The 19,536-nt window shown below is 44.5% G+C and overlaps 1 protein-coding gene across 3 annotated transcripts in view; it reads left to right on the forward strand.

Annotated features, from left to right (window-relative positions):
- Nucleotides 1-595: 595 nt before the first annotated feature.
- Nucleotides 596-19,536, forward strand: part of RUNDC3A (RUN domain containing 3A) — a 34,240-nt gene continuing 15,299 nt past the window's right edge. For 2 of the 3 annotated variants that reach the window (XM_063959943.1, XM_063959945.1), the window contains exons 1-7: nucleotides 596-958; nucleotides 2,865-2,980; nucleotides 3,349-3,482; nucleotides 4,292-4,377; nucleotides 8,523-8,612; nucleotides 10,663-10,743; nucleotides 11,493-11,658. In XM_063959943.1, the coding sequence (XP_063816013.1) occupies nucleotides 852-958; nucleotides 2,865-2,980; nucleotides 3,349-3,482; nucleotides 4,292-4,377; nucleotides 8,523-8,612; nucleotides 10,663-10,743; nucleotides 11,493-11,658 (780 nt within the window). In that variant the 5' untranslated portion in view covers nucleotides 596-851. Of the gene's footprint in view, nucleotides 966-2,864; nucleotides 2,981-3,195; nucleotides 3,251-3,348; nucleotides 3,483-4,291; nucleotides 4,378-8,522; nucleotides 8,613-10,662; nucleotides 10,744-11,492; nucleotides 11,659-19,536 lie in introns of all 3 variants that reach the window. The other variant, XM_063959946.1, reaches the window with a different exon arrangement.

Here is a 19,536-nt window from a genome sequence, read left to right on the forward strand (position 1 = left end):
AGTACAGATGTAGGCGGTCACATATGGGAAAGCATTTAGGGGATCATAGAAAAATTGGTGTTTTATATGGGACATATGAACTGTTTTAATCCTATTTTTGCTTAGGGATGGCGAATAAAACAGCTGTCATTACACGTCATTCTGCATGTAAAATATGTGACATCACTTTAGGAAGAAGTGTGCCGAAGATATAGTGCATAGGTGTAAGATTTTTTGTAATATTCATAAAACTTCAATCTGCTCCCATTATAGTCAATTGGCATTCCGTTTATGCAAACCAGAGTGTCGTTCCTTTTAGTATCTCCTCATTTGTAATAAGTGGTGTGAACCCTCTGACTGTATATATATATATATATATATATATATATATATAGACTGCCTACATTTACCGGCATAGAGGTGTGACTGAAGTTCAGATTATTTCTTATTGGTCTTGCCTATCTAAATGTAACATACATCATTCATGAAACAGTCTTTTCATGCTGGATCTATTGTAAGGTTTTTAGTTCCCCACCCCCCTTTCTTTCCATCACTAACCTGAGCTGCTTCTCTCCCTATCTCCTCCCCATGCTTTCTCCCAGGCTGTGAGTGACATCACTGGCAGCACAGTCTCAGCTGCTTCAGCACCACGGAGAGCAGCCTCTCCCATCCCTCCTCCTCCTCCGCTCTCCTCCATCCATTTATCCTGCCACCATCATCACCTAGGCGGGGAGAGAGAGCAGCAGCACAGGCCTGCAGGACTCGGAGGTGGGGAGGGGTCCGGGCTGGTGGTAAGGGAAGCCTGCAGGCCTGCGGCTTGCGGACGGGAGCTGTCCTTTGTGGGTTTAAGGAGTGTGCTTCTTCAGCTGTGCATGGAACCAAGCTTCATTCAGTCGGCCATGGCTTTAGGCTTGCCATCTAAGAAGGCTTCTTCAAGGAACATTGCTGTGGAGAGGAAAAATCTGCTCACTGTGTGCAGGTTAGAGGTGGGAGGGGACTTTGTTACTTTGAGAGGAGGGTATTGCTTGATGCAGGGCTTTTAAAATAATAATTGATGCAAAATAAGTATATTGTTTTGGAAAAGGAAGGAGAAATGCTGCTGGCAAAATGGGGCAATACATGAGATGAGGAGGTGGGAGGACTGTCAGAAATTAGGTTTTGGAAGTGCGTTGACCCTGACCAGTGAATGCTAGTTATTTGAGAGGAACTATTGGGTATTGGCATGATTAATAGATTTTTATAATGCAGAGCTGTACTGTTTTAATATGTAATAAGGAGTGGATAAAGAAGAGGTTAACAAGAGGTTAACAAAATGATTGTAAAGATTGGGTAACAAGGCATTGTTAATGGGGGATATGGAACATTTCTTTATTTGTGAATGTTACTCGTGTGGTAGCAGGAAGTGACATCACAGCTATAAACCAACTGACATCAATCAGCACAGACTGAGTGAATAAGGATTTTAATGAAGTGTTACCATGTTTTCAGTGATTATGTTATTCAGTGTGTTCTCTTGAAATGATGTGTACCTGTCACCTTCACACATTGGAGGCAGTGATGTTGTGTAGTGAATCAATAGGACCTATCCATTTATTATGATCTAAACTCTCCATAGAGATATGAATATAATTTGTGCCTCATGCCTCAGCAATGTAGCAGTTCTTACTGAATTTATAAACTGAGTATTTGATTTTACTCACAAAATGGCTGCCTCCACAGTGTATAGATGAAGGGTATAACATAAACTCCAGGAATAATAATTCTCTGTTTGTGCATAGACAATGATTTGTATATCCATTATGAAGTACAATTTCTGTTCTAAAACGCAAATAAAAGGCAGTTTTTCTATACTTGCCATTTTTATTTCTCCAACAAAAACTGCTTCAACAATTCTTACATCTGTGATTTGTATAAATCTAGTTATGTAGAGCATTTGAAAATGCATTATACAGTAAGAGGACTATTAACATTAAATATCTAGGTTCTTCCAATAAACACACATGAAATAAGCATCATACTTTCACTAATGATGTCACTTTCTCTACTCTTAAAACGTAACTATTATCTGCACACATTGGAGGCAGCCATTCCTGAAAGGGTATCCGTGTTTAGGTCGACCACTATTGGTTGACATGCATTAAGTCGACATGGTCTATAGGTCGACGTGGACAAGGTCGACATGGAAAAAGGACGTTATGAGTTTTTAAATGTTTTTTTATTATTTTTTTTCATACTCTACGATCCACGTGGACTACAATTGGGAACGGTAACCTGTGCCGAGCGCAGTGAGGCACCTTGCCCGAAGATTGCGAGCCATGCGAGGGGACACGGTGCACTAATTGGGGTTCCCGGTCACTTAACAAAGAAAACGACACCAGAAAAACATTAAAAAACTCATGTCAACCCTTTTCCATGTCGACCTTGTCCATGTCGGCCTATTTCAGGTGTCGACCTAGTCACTGTCGACCCATAGTGGTCGACCTAGTGACTGTCAACCTAGTTACTGTCGATCAATGATCCACACCCCCTGAAAGTGCTTTATGTCTCATGCTTCATTGATGTCAATAGTTCTTACTTCATTTGTAGTCTAAGTATTATTTAAACGCCTCATATTGCTGCTACCGTTGTGTATATAGGTAATGGATATACTTTGAGCCATTGGAATTGTTTTGTGTTAGTGCTCAGTCAATGACATGGTATAGGTCCAGATCTAAAAGGTGGTTGTCTTAAATTTTAAATTAAAATGACAGGTTCAGCAATCATACAGTTGTCCTTTATCAAAGACAATTAGAAATGATGACCTGCTATAAGCATCTGACACCTGGTAATGTTGTTTTAATATACATACATCTCTCCATTCCTGTCACTGTACACCACTCCACCAGGTTCTCAGTGAAGACACTCCTGGAGAAATATACAGCAGAGCCAATTGATGATTCCTCAGAAGAGTTTGTGAATTTTGCTGCAATTTTGGAACATATCTTGAGCCACCGATTCAAAGGTAAGAGAGATGGGACTGAAAGAGGGTGGAAAGGAAATGTGAGGAGTAGATAAGTAGACGGTAAATGTTTAGCATGCTAAATCAGACCTATATCCACTTTATTTTATATTCCACCCCCACTGATTACAAATTTATGTAAAAAATAATTATAAATGTTTTGGATACCTTTTGTATGAAATAAAGTGCATGCTAAAGCTACTTAACATATTTGCTAGGCAACCAGCATCCTGTGCAACTATTCAAACTCAAGTGATACATTCTGAGAGCTAGGTAAGGCTTTGAACTGCAGAGAAGCTGATACGTTTAAATGTTTTTCTTCTCTGTCTACACTAACATCACATTTCCCCTGACTTTTTTTGTATCCTCAGGACATGTAAGCTGGTTTAGCACAGATGGGCAGAGAGGATTCTGGGACTATATTCGTATTGCTTGCAACAAGGTTCCCAACAATTGTATCAGCAGCATTGAGAACATGGAAAACATAAGCACGGCTAGAGCAAAGGTCAGTAACAGAGTAAACCATCTTCTACATTCATTATATAGGGTAAGCCTTACTATACACAAATGTACCTCTACCACTCGGTGAACCTAAGCTGTTGGTTAGGGTACCAAAGTATAGGAGGTGCAAAAAAACACTGAATAACATAGGTTACAGATTCAATTATTTGAGAAAATTTCCTCATCTAAAGTGGCCGGGGCTAATTCAGTTGTTGCATGATCTGCCCTGCACTGGGTGCATTCTCACACCCTAATGCATGGGATTAGCCGTGTTAAACAGCGTTTCCCATATACTGTTACTGTGCGTCCGGCACTTGCAACCAGACCCAAAGCCCTACTTTTGGCAGATTTCTGCTTGCACCTCAGGAAGATGTGAGTAGAAATCCATAATAATTGCAGCTTCTGAGCTAGTTGCCCAAAACAATTGCATTAGTTCCCAGCAACTTTAGACGGGAACAAAGTCTCTCAAACAGTTGTATTGCCCCCATATTGTTTTTATTTTCCTCGCGACCATGCTGAGCAGCTGATGATGATGTGAAGAAACAGGACCTAGGAGTTTCATATTTGTGAAACACCAGGCTGCTGCTATTGCTCTATACTAATTTGGGACTGGGAACGTGGTGCTTGGCTTGGAAGCCACATGACATGTCCACCAACTATGGATGTACATTTGTTATTTTGGTATCTCGACTGTACCAAAGTCTTATTACATTCTCTTTATTGAGGTCTCATAGTTTTTGTTTCTGGAACATTCAGTCACATGATGCTACAGTATGTTATTTTAGCTTTGTGACATGCTGTGTTTTGCTGTAGGGCCGGGCCTGGCTTCGCCTAGCACTCATGGAGAAGAGGCTGTCAGAGTATATAGTGTCGGCACTGAGAGACACCAGGACCACTAGGTGAGCATTTCCCTAAATATATAATACGGGCAGATGTACTAAGCCTTGGAGAGTGATAAAATGGAGAAAGATAAACTACCAACTAACCAGCTCCTAACTGTCATTTTTCAAGCACAGTTTGTAACATGGCAGGTAGGAGCTGACTGGTTGGTACTTTATCTCTTTCTAATGTATCACTCTCGAAAGCTTAGTACATCTCCCCCCGCAACATTATTTTTTTCTGTTGTGATTGAATTGGATTCTTACTCGCTGTCTCACTGGGGTTATTTGCAAAGGAAAATAAATAGCGCAGAACAGCAGAAAAGCTCTTTTATTTCCCCATTGTTACTTATTGTAGCTGTACTTTTGTATTTTCTCTCTAATTTACACCACTGAATGTACATTTGCTCAGCCAAATGGCATCTTTTAGAACTAGAACAAAGCAGAGCTTAAATTTCCTTCTGGATCACTATTAGATATGTGAATATTGTGAAAAAATAGTATCCGTCATAACCTAGTGACAATCCAGACCATTTTCACTCTTCATTATGGTTTCTTACTTGTATGTGGATTCAGGTCAGTAAGGGGTCTATTTACTAAGCCTTAGATGGAGATAAAGTACCAGCCAATCAGCAACTACCTGACATGTCACAGGCTGGGATTGAAAAATGACAGGAGCTGGTTAGCTGGGACTTTATCTCCATCCAAGGCTTAGTAAATAGACACCTCAGTTACAATTACATTTGTTATTAAGTTCTGTCTTGGATAGTGCAGTCCAAGCCATACTGAGACAGCAAGTTACACTGCTAGCTGTGGGCCTGATTCAGAGATGGACGCTAATGCCAATGCGAATACGTATGCAGCGACTGTGCAAAATCTGCAAATGCCACTGCCGTATTGGATTTGTATTGAGCCGCCCACTGAGGGTGTTGCGAGTCCCAGCAGCTGCATACAATCATGCAGCACCGGTCGCAGATCAGACTTCTAAGTAGCTCCTATGTTCATGCAGCATGGCCACAAGAACACGTTGGAGCCATTGCAGCTGTGTACAGGATTGCAGCCGCGGGCTGAGACACACTGCGAAAATGATATGCCTGCGTTTTTGCTGCCACTCCACACACAGTCCCTGACTGTCAATCACTTTGCAATAACCACTGTCGCAAGACCATCACGGCACATGCACAGTGTGACCTAAGTGCATAATTACACAACTGCATAAAAATTGGGTTTGCATCCATCTCTGAATAACGTCCAGTGTTGGCTTCAACACACCAGCTTCAGTGGGGAACAACTAACTGCAGTGACCACAGTTGCTGAGCGTCTTCCTCCTCATTGCAGGGCCAGAAGTTGGTGAGTACTATAATTTTACTTTTGATTGCCTATAGGTAGTACATTTTCTTTGTTTTCAAATGAAAAAACTTTCATAAACTAGTCCATGTGTTCTACGCTATAGTAGGCATTAATTACATGCTCAGTGGGTGCACAGATGGATTCATATGTATAGGAAAAAAACTGTGTTCCCTAATGCACACCGAGTGAATAATATTACTATATAATAATAGTCAGATAATACGGAGATCTTAGTTGCGTATATCTGCAGATATAGGGTTAAGCCCCCAGGCCGATCGACAAGGCTTCTCCGTCACTGGGGGTCCCTAATACTAGGTATGGGCCTGGGGTGCAGGACCCCACAATGTCGGCACAGGTCGGCCACCCCAGGTCAGCACACAGGTGAAAATTAATAGGGGTTAATAAGAAGCACAGAAGTGCTATGTAAGTGGTGTGATTAAAATAATATATACAAAGTGATAGGAAAAATAATAAGTGTTAATAAAGTGTTAGGGTGTGCCGACCTGCAGCAGCCCACCCATACCGACACAGGGGCCACTGCACCCCACACCCACCCCATAAATAATTACATATATATATCTGGGTTAAATTCCCAGTGTAAGGCCACATGGTAATGGCACCTACAGCATCTGAGAGCCAGCTTACCTGGGGATACCCCTGGCTTCCCCTATGGCACTACTAGAGTCAGCAATCCCTCCTAATGCTGACCCATTTGTGCCTCTCTATATACAATACACAAGGTGGAAAGCTGCTCAATCAGATTGTAATGTCACTCAGGTGCTAAAAGGGGAGGGGTAATTCTGTGTAGGAAAAAAACTGTGTTCCCTAATGCACACCGAGTGAATAATATTACTATATAATAATAGTCAGATAATACGGAGATCTTAGTTGCGTATATCTGCAGATATAGGGTTAAGCCCCCAGGCCGATCGACAAGGCTTCTCCGTCACTGGGGGTCCCTAATACTAGGTATGGGCCTGGGGTGCAGGACCCCACAATGTCGGCACAGGTCGGCCACCCCAGGTCAGCACACAGGTGAAAATTAATAGGGGTTAATAAGAAGCACAGAAGTGCTATGTAAGTGGTGTGATTAAAATAATATATACAAAGTGATAGGAAAAAATAATAAGTGTTAATAAAGTGTTAGGGTGTGCCGACCTGCAGCAGCCCACCCATACCGACACAGGGGCCACTGCACCCCACACCCACCCCATAAATAATTACATATATATATCTGGGTTAAATTCCCAGTGTAAGGCCACATGGTAATGGCACCTACAGCATCTGAGAGCCAGCTTACCTGGGGATACCCCTGGCTTCCCCTATGGCACTACTAGAGTCAGCAATCCCTCCTAATGCTGACCCATTTGTGCCTCTCTATATACAATACACAAGGTGGAAAGCTGCTCAATCAGATTGTAATGTCACTCAGGTGCTAAAAGGGGAGGGGTAATTCTGTGTAGGAAAAAAACTGTGTTCCCTAATGCACACCGAGTGAATAATATTACTATATAATAATAGTCAGATAATACGGAGATCTTAGTTGCGTATATCTGCAGATATAGGGTTAAGCCCCCAGGCCGATCGACAAGGCTTCTCCGTCACTGGGGGTCCCTAATACTAGGTATGGGCCTGGGGTGCAGGACCCCACAATGTCGGCACAGGTCGGCCACCCCAGGTCAGCACACAGGTGAAAATTAATAGGGGTTAATAAGAAGCACAGAAGTGCTATGTAAGTGGTGTGATTAAAATAATATATACAAAGTGATAGGAAAAATAATAAGTGTTAATAAAGTGTTAGGGTGTGCCGACCTGCAGCAGCCCACCCATACCGACACAGGGGCCACTGCACCCCACACCCACCCCATAAATAATTACATATATATATCTGGGTTAAATTCCCAGTGTAAGGCCACATGGTAATGGCACCTACAGCATCTGAGAGCCAGCTTACCTGGGGATACCCCTGGCTTCCCCTATGGCACTACTAGAGTCAGCAATCCCTCCTAATGCTGACCCATTTGTGCCTCTCTATATACAATACACAAGGTGGAAAGCTGCTCAATCAGATTGTAATGTCACTCAGGTGCTAAAAGGGGAGGGGTAATTCTGTGTAGGAAAAAAGTATCCCCAGGTAAGCTGGCTCTCAGATGCTGTAGGTGCCATTACCATGTGGCCTTACACTGGGAATTTAACCCAGATATATATATGTAATTATTTATGGGGTGGGTGTGGGGTGCAGTGGCCCCTGTGTCGGTATGGGTGGGCTGCTGCAGGTCGGCACACCCTAACACTTTATTAACACTTATTATTTTTCCTATCACTTTGTATATATTATTTTAATCACACCACTTACATAGCACTTCTGTGCTTCTTAGTAACCCCTATTAATTTTCACCTGTGTGCTGACCTGGGGTGGCCGACCTGTGCCGACATTGTGGGGTCCTGCACCCCAGGCCCATACCTAGTATTAGGGACCCCCAGTGACGGAGAAGCCTTGTCGATCGGCCTGGGGGCTTAACCCTATATCTGCAGATATACGCAACTAAGATCTCCGTATTATCTGACTATTATTATATAGTAATATTATTCACTCGGTGTGCATTAGGGAACACAGTTTTTTTCCTACACAGAATTACCCCTCCCCTTTTAGCACCTGAGTGACATTACAATCTGATTGAGCAGCTTTCCACCTTGTGTATTGGATTCATATGTAGCCTGTCGGAGTGTGAGCAATGAGGCACAATCACTGGGCTCTATGTTGCTAAATGAGGCTTCTATATTTTCATTGCACTCTCCGATTGCCTTTCCTCCAGGAGGTTTTATGATGATGGGGCTATCCTACTGCGTGAAGAATCCTCCGTGCTGACTGGGATGCTGATAGGACTGAGTGCCATTGACTTCAGGTAGGTGATCTTACATTGCACGTCATCTGGTCTGATTGCCCACCCTTTTATTATGATTATCTCTCATGTTACATGTTCTATGATGTTCTAATGGTGATATATGTCCATTTTCTGTTTTCCTGTGCATATCTGAAAGTTTTGTGTACTGGTTCAGCATACCCTCTACCTGTACCTTTTTAGCAGGTGCAGGACCTTTTTTTTATGGTCTGTACCGATTTTTGGCTCTCCAAACTTCCATTGAAAGTATAGAAAAAGGGGCGTTATCCGTGGCCACGCCCCCTTTCCTGGTTTGTACCGATTTTTATGTGTAAAATGTTGGAGGGTATGGTTCAGTTGAACCATTGAGCAGTCACAATATTAGTGCTGAGTTATTGCATTGAATAATGATGCACTAATCCGCAACAGCCAATAAGGCAGCTACTTTCATTGTCTAATATGCACTAGGTCAAAGTCTCCCCAACTCCACCATCACAGTCCAGGTTTTAAGACTATCCACGCTTGAGCACAGGTGACGTAATTTGAGTCAAAATACAGATTAGGATTATTTAGGATTTGGCTGCTGCGGTGGAGGTTAGTGTTATGCTGTGGTGGGGGAGTGGGCAGGGTGGGGAGGGTTAGGCTGCAGGATGGGACAGTTAAGGTTAAGCTGCAGGAGGGGTGTGTTACAGTGAAATACTTACCGGGATCCGCTGAGATTGGGATATGGATGGTGCTGTGGGATCCCGACTGCCAGAATTTTGTACCCAACCTGTAATTAGTACCTCAGTCAATTTGATTTAATCATATGGACTCCAGCATGGATTTCCTTAAAACCTGGATGGCAGAGTTTGGGAAACTATGCACTGGGTAGATAAAGATGTAATTAAAGGGAGTACACACGGAGAGATCCGTTCTTAAAATCTAAGCAGTCTGACTACATTGCTTAGATTTTATGCATGAATCTCTCGTATGTATGCCCCCCAGCGATAGTGATGTGCTGTTTTCCCCCTCGCTCAGCACACATCGCGCTGTGCGGGGGAAGAGATGTGTGCTGAGCAGTCTGTGGTAGATCGCTCAGCACACACCTCTGCCAGTGTGTACTGGCCTTAAGATAGCTTGTTTTGCTGGCAATTGCATTGCAAATACTACCTTGATAGTAAATGAGCCTCATGGAGGTAGTTGTTTTTTTTTAAAGAAAATGCTGATAATGAAGTCTTCATTGAAGCGCAAAGCTCATTAACTTGAATCTAATCCATAATCAATTAGAGAATAAAACTTCAGCTAATAGTGTGAAAAATATTATATATAAAATACTGTACTCCCAACATGCAAATTCTAAGTACATCAGCTGTAACTATAAAGTACTGGGACCATGTAAAGCCACACGTTTTATACTACATGTGAACTAGAAATCAGGATTTGAATGACCTTATAATTTACAGTAGGTTGTGTTATAAAATGTGTTCCTAATCAATGCCAGACATGATAGAAATAATAAGAAACCTTTTATATTATTTACAGTGGTAATAATGTCTCTTTGGTATGATATTGTTCTTATGGTCAGTGAGTGTTTGAGACACTGAAATGATTCATATGGGTGGGGTATACCAGGTCAGTGTACAGACGGTCACCACGAGAATGTCCACGTGGTCGGCATTCAGTATGTCGACGTGTTTAATTGAAAATGTTAACAGTACTATTTAACCCTTACCCTCATATGTTCATAATGTTGTCATTTTGTCAATATCAACATGTTGCATTTCGACATTCTCAACGTTTTCTTATTAGTGTTGACATTCTGAATGCCGACATAGTAACTACACGCCACTCATATTGCATTGGAAATAAGGGATATGTGCTGGTGACAGTAAGCATCATCAGATCCAGGCATGGAATAAATATGTCCGACTCCAGCGTCATTAATACCCAGCAATGGTGAGGGTTAATGCATGTGGTTGTTTGGCAGCATTCAGTAGACCCATTTGTTATACATTTTGAATCACCTATATTCTCAGCACTACTCTGCAATCTGAGTCATGCCTGTCTTTCCCTTATATTTATATCCCTGCAGCTTTTGCCTGAAAGGGGAGGGCATTGATGGGAAGACTCCAGCAGTCATAGACTACACCCCATACTTGAAGTTCACACAGAGGTAAATAAGGGCAATGTATTGCAGCTGTTTGTGTTGGTATATGGAGTGCGCTGCTGTGCTTCCTTTTATGTCGCTTCACACCTTGAAGCATTTGTTACCAAGATGGCCGTCACCACACCGTAGGTTAGGCTACGCATGCACAGCACCATCTTTGTTAGCTGTGTTTGAGCACTGCAGTGGTATACACACGTGTGTACTAATCAGATCTGCAGGAACCCTAATATACCTGTGTCTCCTGTGATCCTACAAACATGAATAAGCACCTCTGTTGTATGCTCTGCGTCATCAGCGCTGTCTGTGTATCAGAACTGTGAGTACGGCTGTACCATCATTGAGCACTACAAATACTGGTTAAGCATCCACTTGGCGTGTCTACCAACTGTTTAGTGATACCATCTAGTACACACAGATCATCAATTTGTTCCTTAGCAGTATCGCTTAGTTCTTTAGAAGTTAAATTGTCCTATACACAGTGAAGACAACTATTTTGTGGGCAAAACCAATAATCATTCTATCAATTCAGTACAAAATGGAAGATCATCACAGTGAATGGACAGGTTACATTCTTATTTATATTTGTACAGTTCACAAAATTGCTCCCTGACAGGACCACTTTAGTAAATACACTTTTTTTTGCCCAAGAAAAATATGTTTTAGGGGGACTAAAATTCATTTCATTTTAGGGGTAATAGTAATTCATACAATTGTGTGGAACATGGATTGACTGTTATTCATACCTCTCTACCCAGTTATGATTACCTAAGTGAGGAGGAGGACAAAGAGAGTGTGGTTGGCAGCAGCAGCGAGGACAGCTCCCCCGAGCACCCCTATTTGCCTTTGCTCACAGATGAGGAGAGCTGGTACAGCAAGTGGCGGAAGATGGAGCAGAAGTTCCGTATTGTCTATGCACAAAAGGTAGGTGTAAACCTACGTACATATAAAATATTATATGCGGAGTAAACATAAATAACATTGGTCATATGAGAATTAACTATAGTACAAATGGAAATTATAATATAGTTTACTAAGCAGTTTTCAGATGTATTTCTATTCTGAAAATGCTCTGCCTTGCAAATTCCACTCACTGCCTCCCTTATACTCCAGTGACATTCCCCGTCGGGAGATGATCTGTGACAAAAGCAATTACATTCGTAGTGACTGGCATTGCTGCCTTGCATGGACAGTGCCACGTCTCGGACTATAAGGGTAATTCCAAGTTGATCGCAGCAGGAAATGTTTTAGCAGTTGGGCAAAACCATGTGCACTGCAGGGGAGGCAAATATAACATGTGCAGGGAGAGTTAGATTTGGGTGGGTTATTTTATTTCTGTGCAGGGTAAATACTGGCTGCTTTATTTTTACACTGCAATTTAGATTGCAGATTGAACACACCACACCCAAATCTAACTTTCTCTGCACATGTTATATCTGCCTCCCCTGCAGTGCACATGGGTGGTCATTCCGAGTGGTTCGCTCGTTGCAGATTTTCTCTATATTGCGATTAGTCGCTTACTGCGCATGCGCAAGGTTCGCAGAGCGCATGCGCTTAGTTATTTTACTCAAAAGTTAGGTATTTTACTCACGGCATAACGAGGATTTTTCATCGTTCTGGTGATCGGAGTGTGATTGACAGGAAGTGGGTGTTTGTGGGCAGAAACTGGCCGTTTTATGGGAGTGTGCAAAAAAACGCTGGCGTTTCTGGGAAAAACGCGGGATTGTCTGAAGAAATGGGGGAGTGTCTGGGCGAACGCTGGGTGTGTTTGTGATGTCAAACCAGGAACGAAACTGACTGAACTGACCGCAATGGCTGAGTAAGTCTGGAGCTACTCAGAAACTGCTAAGAAATTTCTATTCGCAAATCTGCTAATCTTTTGTTCGCAATTCTGCTAAGCTAAGATACACTCCCAGAGGGCGGCGGCTTAGCGTGTGCAATGCTGCTAAAAGCAGCTAGCGAGCGAACAACTCGGAATGAGGGCCATGGTTTTGCCCAACTGCTAACAAAAATCCTGCTGCGATCAACTCAGAATTACCCCCAATGAGCACATTGGAACAGACTGACTGTAGCAGAAAACTGTGGTCCCAGTCAATGCTAATAGGCCCTACACACTGGTCGATCCGACTGAAAGATATGAACAAACTCGTTCATTAATGAATGAGATACCATTCATCTCTTTCAGTGTGGAGGCACAAGCGCTCGTTCATCGCTGGTGCCCCGTCGGCTGTGCATGCAGGCAGGGGTGTAGCGAGGGTGGCTCCAGTAGAGCGCGAGCTCCGGGCGGCAAAAAAGTTAGAGGGCGCAGATGGTGGGCACACTGACTCGGACTCAGAGAATAGGTGGGGAACAGGTCAGGCCAGTAGTGACAGAAGGAGACACTGACATCCAGCACATGCCGAAGCTCTGCCCACCCTCTTTATATGTCTCACTGTCTGCTTGTAGCTGTGCAGCCGGGTTACTTTTGTCCTGCAGCCCTCCCTGCTGCAGCACCTCTTTCTGCCTTGGCTGCTTCAGCACCTCTCTCTGCCCTGAATGCTGCAGCACCTCAGTCTGCCCCGGCTACTACAGCACCACTTTTTGCCTCGGCTGCTGCAGACCTCTCTCTGCCCCGGCTGTTGCAGCACCCCTCTCTGCCCCGGATGCTACAGCACCTATCTATGCCCCAGCTGTTGCTGCGGCAGCACCTCTCTCTGCGTTAGAAGCTGCAACATAACATTTATAAATGACTCTTCGGTGGTGTAACGTGTATAAGCAACTCTACTGTAGTGTAACATGTATAAGCGGCTCTACTGTGGTGTAACATGTATAAGCAGCTCTACTGTGTGGCGTAACGTGTATAAATGGCTCTACTGTGGTGTAACGTATATAAGCGGCTCTACTGTGTATCATAACGTGTATAAGGGGCTCTACTGTGGCATAGCGTGTATAAACAGCTCTTCTGTGGTTAAACATGTATGTGTTGTAACGTGAATAACGGTCTCTACTGTGTGGTGTAAAGTGATTAACAGAAACTAATGTGCAGTGTAATGTGAATTGGTACTATTCTGTGCTCACACCCCTACCCCATGAAGCCACGACCCTTTATATTTGTTGCGTGCCTGGGGCACGCGCTGTCCCTGTTTTAAACTTGGGGTGTCCAGAGGAAACTTTCGCCCTGAGCTCTACAAGGTACTGTCACCAATTTAGAATTTTTAAATATTTTTTATTTTCAAATATAACATGCCACCACATGTTGGCCAGGCCCCCAATTCCATACAGGGCAGGGGGTGCCGAAACATACCCTTGCTCCGGGCACCTAGCTACACCGCTGCAGGCAGGCCAATATGGACGACCTCGTCCATGTTTGCCTGCACTTCTATGGAGCCGGGTGACGGAACTTCCCTACCCCCGTTACTGCCTCCCCGCCACCGGGTCACCCGTCGGCCGTATCCGCCGTCGGGCAGATCGTTAAATGTGTAGGGCCCTTAAGCCAGCCAGCAGTGTCAATTACCCTCACTCTGATTCCGGGTTTTAATGGATTCCTTCTCATTCTCAGTCATAACTTACAGCAATTCTCTTAAATCTTCAGGTTCTGTTTAGGGGCACATGTGCTATTGGTAACTATGGAGTTGTTTATTTACAGTTTACTTCTTATAGCCAAGAACTATAATCCTCCTCTGATCAGTGATCTGTAGACCAGGATTTTAAGTAAAAATGGTTGTTATACTTTATTTTTCTTTCAAGTCATTTGGTTGATTGAAAGTTACTTTGTTAGATTTCAGATCAAATCAAAAAGGAAATGCTGTTCCTAGCAATGAGCGGGGGAATATCCTGTTTATTCTTGGTGACCTAATCAAAACATTCCTTAGTTACTGGAAATATAACTGCAGATGACACTCGTCCTTCTAATACAGTATTTGCACTGTAGATAGGGCAGAGCTCCTATGAGGCGAGGTAAGAACCTCCGGAGACACCAGAGATGAAGTTCTTGCCTCACTTTCTGGCCCCTGGCATGCCTCTGTCCACTCACCCGCTATTGTCTGTGACCATTCACTGCAGAAGGAGGCACATAGCTAACATGGGGCAGATGTATTAAGCGTGGAGAAGTGATAAAATAAGAATTTACTTACCGATAATTCTATTTCTCGGAGTCCGTAGTGGATGCTGGGGTTCCTGAAAGGACCATGGGGAATAGCGGCTCCGCAGGAGACAGGGCACAAAAAAGTAAAGCTTTACTAGGTCAGGTGGTGTGCACTGGCTCCTCCCCCTATGACCCTCCTCCAGACTCCAGTTAGGTACTGTGCCCGGACGAGCATACACAATAAGGGAGGCATTTTGAATCCCGGGTAAGACTCATACCAGCCACACCAATCACACCGTACAACTTGTGATCTAAACCCAGTTAACAGTATGACAACAGAAAGGGCCTCTTAAAGATGGCTCCTTAACAATAACCCGAATTAGTTAACAATAACTATGTACAAGTATTGCAGATAATCCGCACTTGGGATGGGCGCCCAGCATCCACTACGGACTCCGAGAAATAGAATTATCGGTAAGTAAATTCTTATTTTCTCTATCGTCCTAAGTGGATGCTGGGGTTCCTGAAAGGACCATGGGGATTATACCAAAGCTCCCAAACGGGCGGGAGAGTGCGGATGACTCTGCAGCACCGAATGAGAGAACTCCAGGTCCTCCTTTGCCAGGGTATCAAATTTGTAAAATTTTACAAACGTGTTCTCCCCCGACCACGTAGCTGCTCGGCAGAGTTGTAATGCCGAGACCCCTCGGGCAGCCGCCCAAGATGAGCCCACCTTCCTTGTGGAGTGGGCTTTTACAGTTTTAGGCTGTGGCAGGCCTGCCACAGAATGTGCAAGTTGAATTGTGTTACAAATCCAACGAGCAATCGACTGCTTAGAAGCAGGTGCGCCCAACTTGTTGGGTGCATACAATATAAACAGCGAGTCAGATTTTCTGACTCCAGCCGTCCTTGCAATGTATATTTTTAAGGCTCTGACAACGTCCAACAACTTGGAGTCCTCCAAGTCGCTAGTGGCCGCAGGCACCACAATAGGTTGGTTCAGATGAAATGCTGATACCACTTTAGGGAGAAAATGCGGACGAGTCCGCAGTTCTGCCCTATCCGAATGGAAGATTAGATAAGGACTTTTATAAGATAAAGCCGCCAATTCAGATACTCTCCTGGCAGAGGCCAGGGCTAGTAACATAGTCACTTTCAATGTGAGATATTTCAAATCCACCTTTTTCAATGGTTCAAACCAATGGGATTTGAGGAAATCTAAAACTACATTTAGATCCCACGGTGCCACCGGAGGCACCACAGGAGGCTGTATATGCAGTACTCCCTTGACAAAAGTCTGGACCTCAGGGACAGAGGCCAATTCTTTTTGGAAGAATATTGACAGGGCCGAAATTTGAACCTTAATGGATCCCAATTTGAGACCCATAGATAATCCTGATTGCAGGAAATGTAGGAAACGACCCAGTTGGAATTCCTCCGTCGGAACCCTCCGATCCTCGCACCACGCTACATATTTTCGCCAAATGCGGTGATAATGTTTCACGGTGACTTCCTTCCGTGCCTTAATCAAGGTAGGAATGACTTCTTCTGGAATGCCTTTCCCTTTTAGGATCTGGCGTTCAACCGCCATGCCGTCAAACGCAGCCGCGGTAAGTCTTGAAAAAGACAGGGACCCTGCTGTAGCAGGTCCCTTCTCAGAGGTAGAGGCCACGGTTCGTCCGTGAGCATCTCTTGAAGTTCCGGATACCAAGTCCTTCTCGGCCAATCCGGAACCACTAGTATTGTTCTTACTCTTCTTTGCCGTATGATCTTCAATACCTTTGGTATGAGCGGCAGAGGAGGAAACACATACACTGACTGGTACACCCAAGGAGTTACCAGTGCGTCCACAGCTATTGCCTGTGGATCTCTTGACCTGGCGCAATATTTGTCCAGTTTCTTGTTGAGGCGAGACGCCATCATGTCTACAATTGGTCTTTCCCAACGGTCTATTAACATGTTGAAGACTTCTGGATGTAGACCCCACTCTCCCGGATGAAGATCGTGTCTGCTGAGGAAGTCTGCTTCCCAGTTGTCCACGCCCGGGATGAACACTGCTGACAGTGCTATCACGTGATTCTCCGCCCAGCGAAGAATCTTGGCAGCTTCTGCCATTGCACTCCTGCTTCTTGTGCCGCCCTGCCTGTTTACATGGGCGACCGCCGTGATGTTGTCCGACTGAATCAACACCGGCTTTCCTTGCAGGAGAAGTTCCGCCTGGCTTAGAGCATTGTAGATTGCTCTTAGTTCCAGAATGTTTATGTGAAGAGACTTTTCCAGACTCGTCCATACTCCCTGGAAGTTTCTTCCTTGTGTGACTGCTCCCCAGCCTCTCAGGCTGGCGTCCGTGGTCACCAGGATCCAATCCTGAATGCCGAATCTGCGGCCTTCTAATAGGTGAGCCTTCTGCAACCACCACAGAAGTGACACCCTTGTCTTTGGTGACAGGGTTATTCGCAGGTGCATCTGCAGATGCGACCCTGACCATTTGTCCAACAGATCCCTTTGGAATATTCTTGCATGGAATCTGCCGAATGGAATTGCTTCGTAAGAAGCCACCATTTTTCCCAGGACTCTTGTGCATTGATGTACTGACACTTTTCCTGGTTTTAGGAGGTTCCTGACCAGATCGGATAACTCCTTGGCTTTTTCCTCTGGAAGGAAAACCTTTTTCTGAACCGTGTCCAGAATCATTCCTAGGAACAGCAGACGAGTTGTCGGGATTAAATGGGATTTTGGAATATTCAGAATCCACCCGTGTTGTCTTAGCACCTCTTGAGATAGTGCTAAAGCTGTCTCCAGCTGTTCTCTGGACCTTGCCCTTATTAGGAGATCGTCCAAGTATGGGATAACTAATACGCCTTTTCTTCGAAGAAGAATCATCATCTCGGCCATTACCTTGGTAAAGACCCGAGGCGCCGTGGACAATCCGAACGGCAGCGTCTGAAACTGATAGTGACAGTTTTGAACAATGAACCTGAGGTACCCCTGGTGTGCGGGGTAAATCGGAACGTGTAGATACGCATCCTTGATGTCCAAGGATACCATAAAGTCCCCTTCTTCCAGGTTCGCTATCACTGCTCTGAGTGACTCCATCTTGAACTTGAACTTTTTTATGTAGAGGTTCAAGGACTTCAGATTTAGAATAGGCCTTACCGAGCCATCCGGCTTCGGTACCACAAATAGAGTGGAATAATACCCCTTTCCTTGTTGTAATAGGGGTACTTTGACTATCACCTGCTGAGCGTACAGCTTGTGAATGGCTTCCAACACCCTCTCCCTTTCGGAAGAGACGGTTGGTAAGGCAGACTTCAGGAAACGATGAGGAGGATCCGTCTCTAATTCCAACCTGTACCCCTGAGATATTATCTGCAGGATCCAGGGGTCTACCTGCGAGTGAGCCCACTGCGCGCTGTAATTTTTGAGACGGCCCCCCACTGTCCCCGAGTCCGCTTGAGAGGCCCCAGCGTCATGCTGAGGTTTTTGCAGGAGCCGGGGAGGGCTTCTGTTCCTGGGAAGGAGCTGCCTGTTGGTGTCTCTTCCCTCTTCCTCTGCCTCGTGGCAGGTACGACAAGCCCTTTGCTCTCTTATTTTTGTAGGAGCGAAAAGGCTGCGGTTGAAAGGTCGGTGCCTTTCTCTGTTGGGGAGTGACTTGAGGTAAAAAAGTGGATTTCCCGGCAGTAGCCGTGGCCACCAAGTCTGATAGACCAACTCCAAATAACTCCTCCCCTTTATACGGCAAAACCTCCATGTGACGTTTTGAATCCGCATCGCCTGTCCACTGTCGTGTCCATAAGGCTCTTCTGGCTGAAATGGACATAGCACTCACCCGAGATGCCAGTGTGCAAATATCCCTCTGTGCATCACGCATATAGATAAATGCATCCTTTATTTGTTCTAACGACAGTAAAACATTGTCCCTATCTAGGGTATCAATATTTTCAATCAGGGATTCTGACCAAACTACTCCAGCACTGCACATCCAGGCAGTTGCTATAGCTGGTCGTAGTATAACACCTGCATGTGTGTATATATTCTTTTGAATAACTTCCATCTTTCTATCTGATGGATCCTTAAGTGCGGCCGTCTCAGGAGAGGGTAACGCCACTTGTTTGGATAAGCGTGTGAGCGCCTTGTCCACCTTAGGGGGTGTTTCCCAGCGCGCCCTAACCTCTGGCGGGAAAGGGTATAATGCCAATAACTTTTTTGAAATTATCAACTTTTTATCAGGAGCAACCCACGCTTCATCACACACGTCATTTAATTCTTCTGATTCAGGAAAAACTGTTTGTAGTTTTTTCACACCATACATAATACCCTGTTTTACGGTATCTGTAGTATCAGCTAAATGTAACGTCTCCTTCATTGCCAAAATCATATAACGTGTGGCCCTACTGGAAAATACGTTTGAATTTCTACCGTCGTCACTGGAATCAGTGCCCGTGTCTGGGTCTGTGTCGACCGACTGAGGCAAAGGGCGTTTTACAGCCCCTGACGGTGTTTGAGGCGCCTGGACAGGCATTAATTGATTGTCCGGCCGCCTCATGTCCTCAACTGACTGTTTAAGGGAAGATAAACCATCACGTAATTCCACAAATAAAGGCATCCATTCTGGTGTCGACCCCCTGGGGGGTGACATCTGCATATTTGGCAATTGCTCCGCCTCCACACCAATATCGTCCTCATACATGTCGACACCACGTACCGACACACACCGCAAACTCACAGGGAATGCTCTA

The sequence above is a fragment of the Pseudophryne corroboree genome, chromosome 3 (genome assembly GCF_028390025.1).
Source record: "Pseudophryne corroboree isolate aPseCor3 chromosome 3, aPseCor3.hap2, whole genome shotgun sequence".
Lineage (NCBI taxonomy): Eukaryota > Metazoa > Chordata > Amphibia > Anura > Myobatrachidae > Pseudophryne > Pseudophryne corroboree.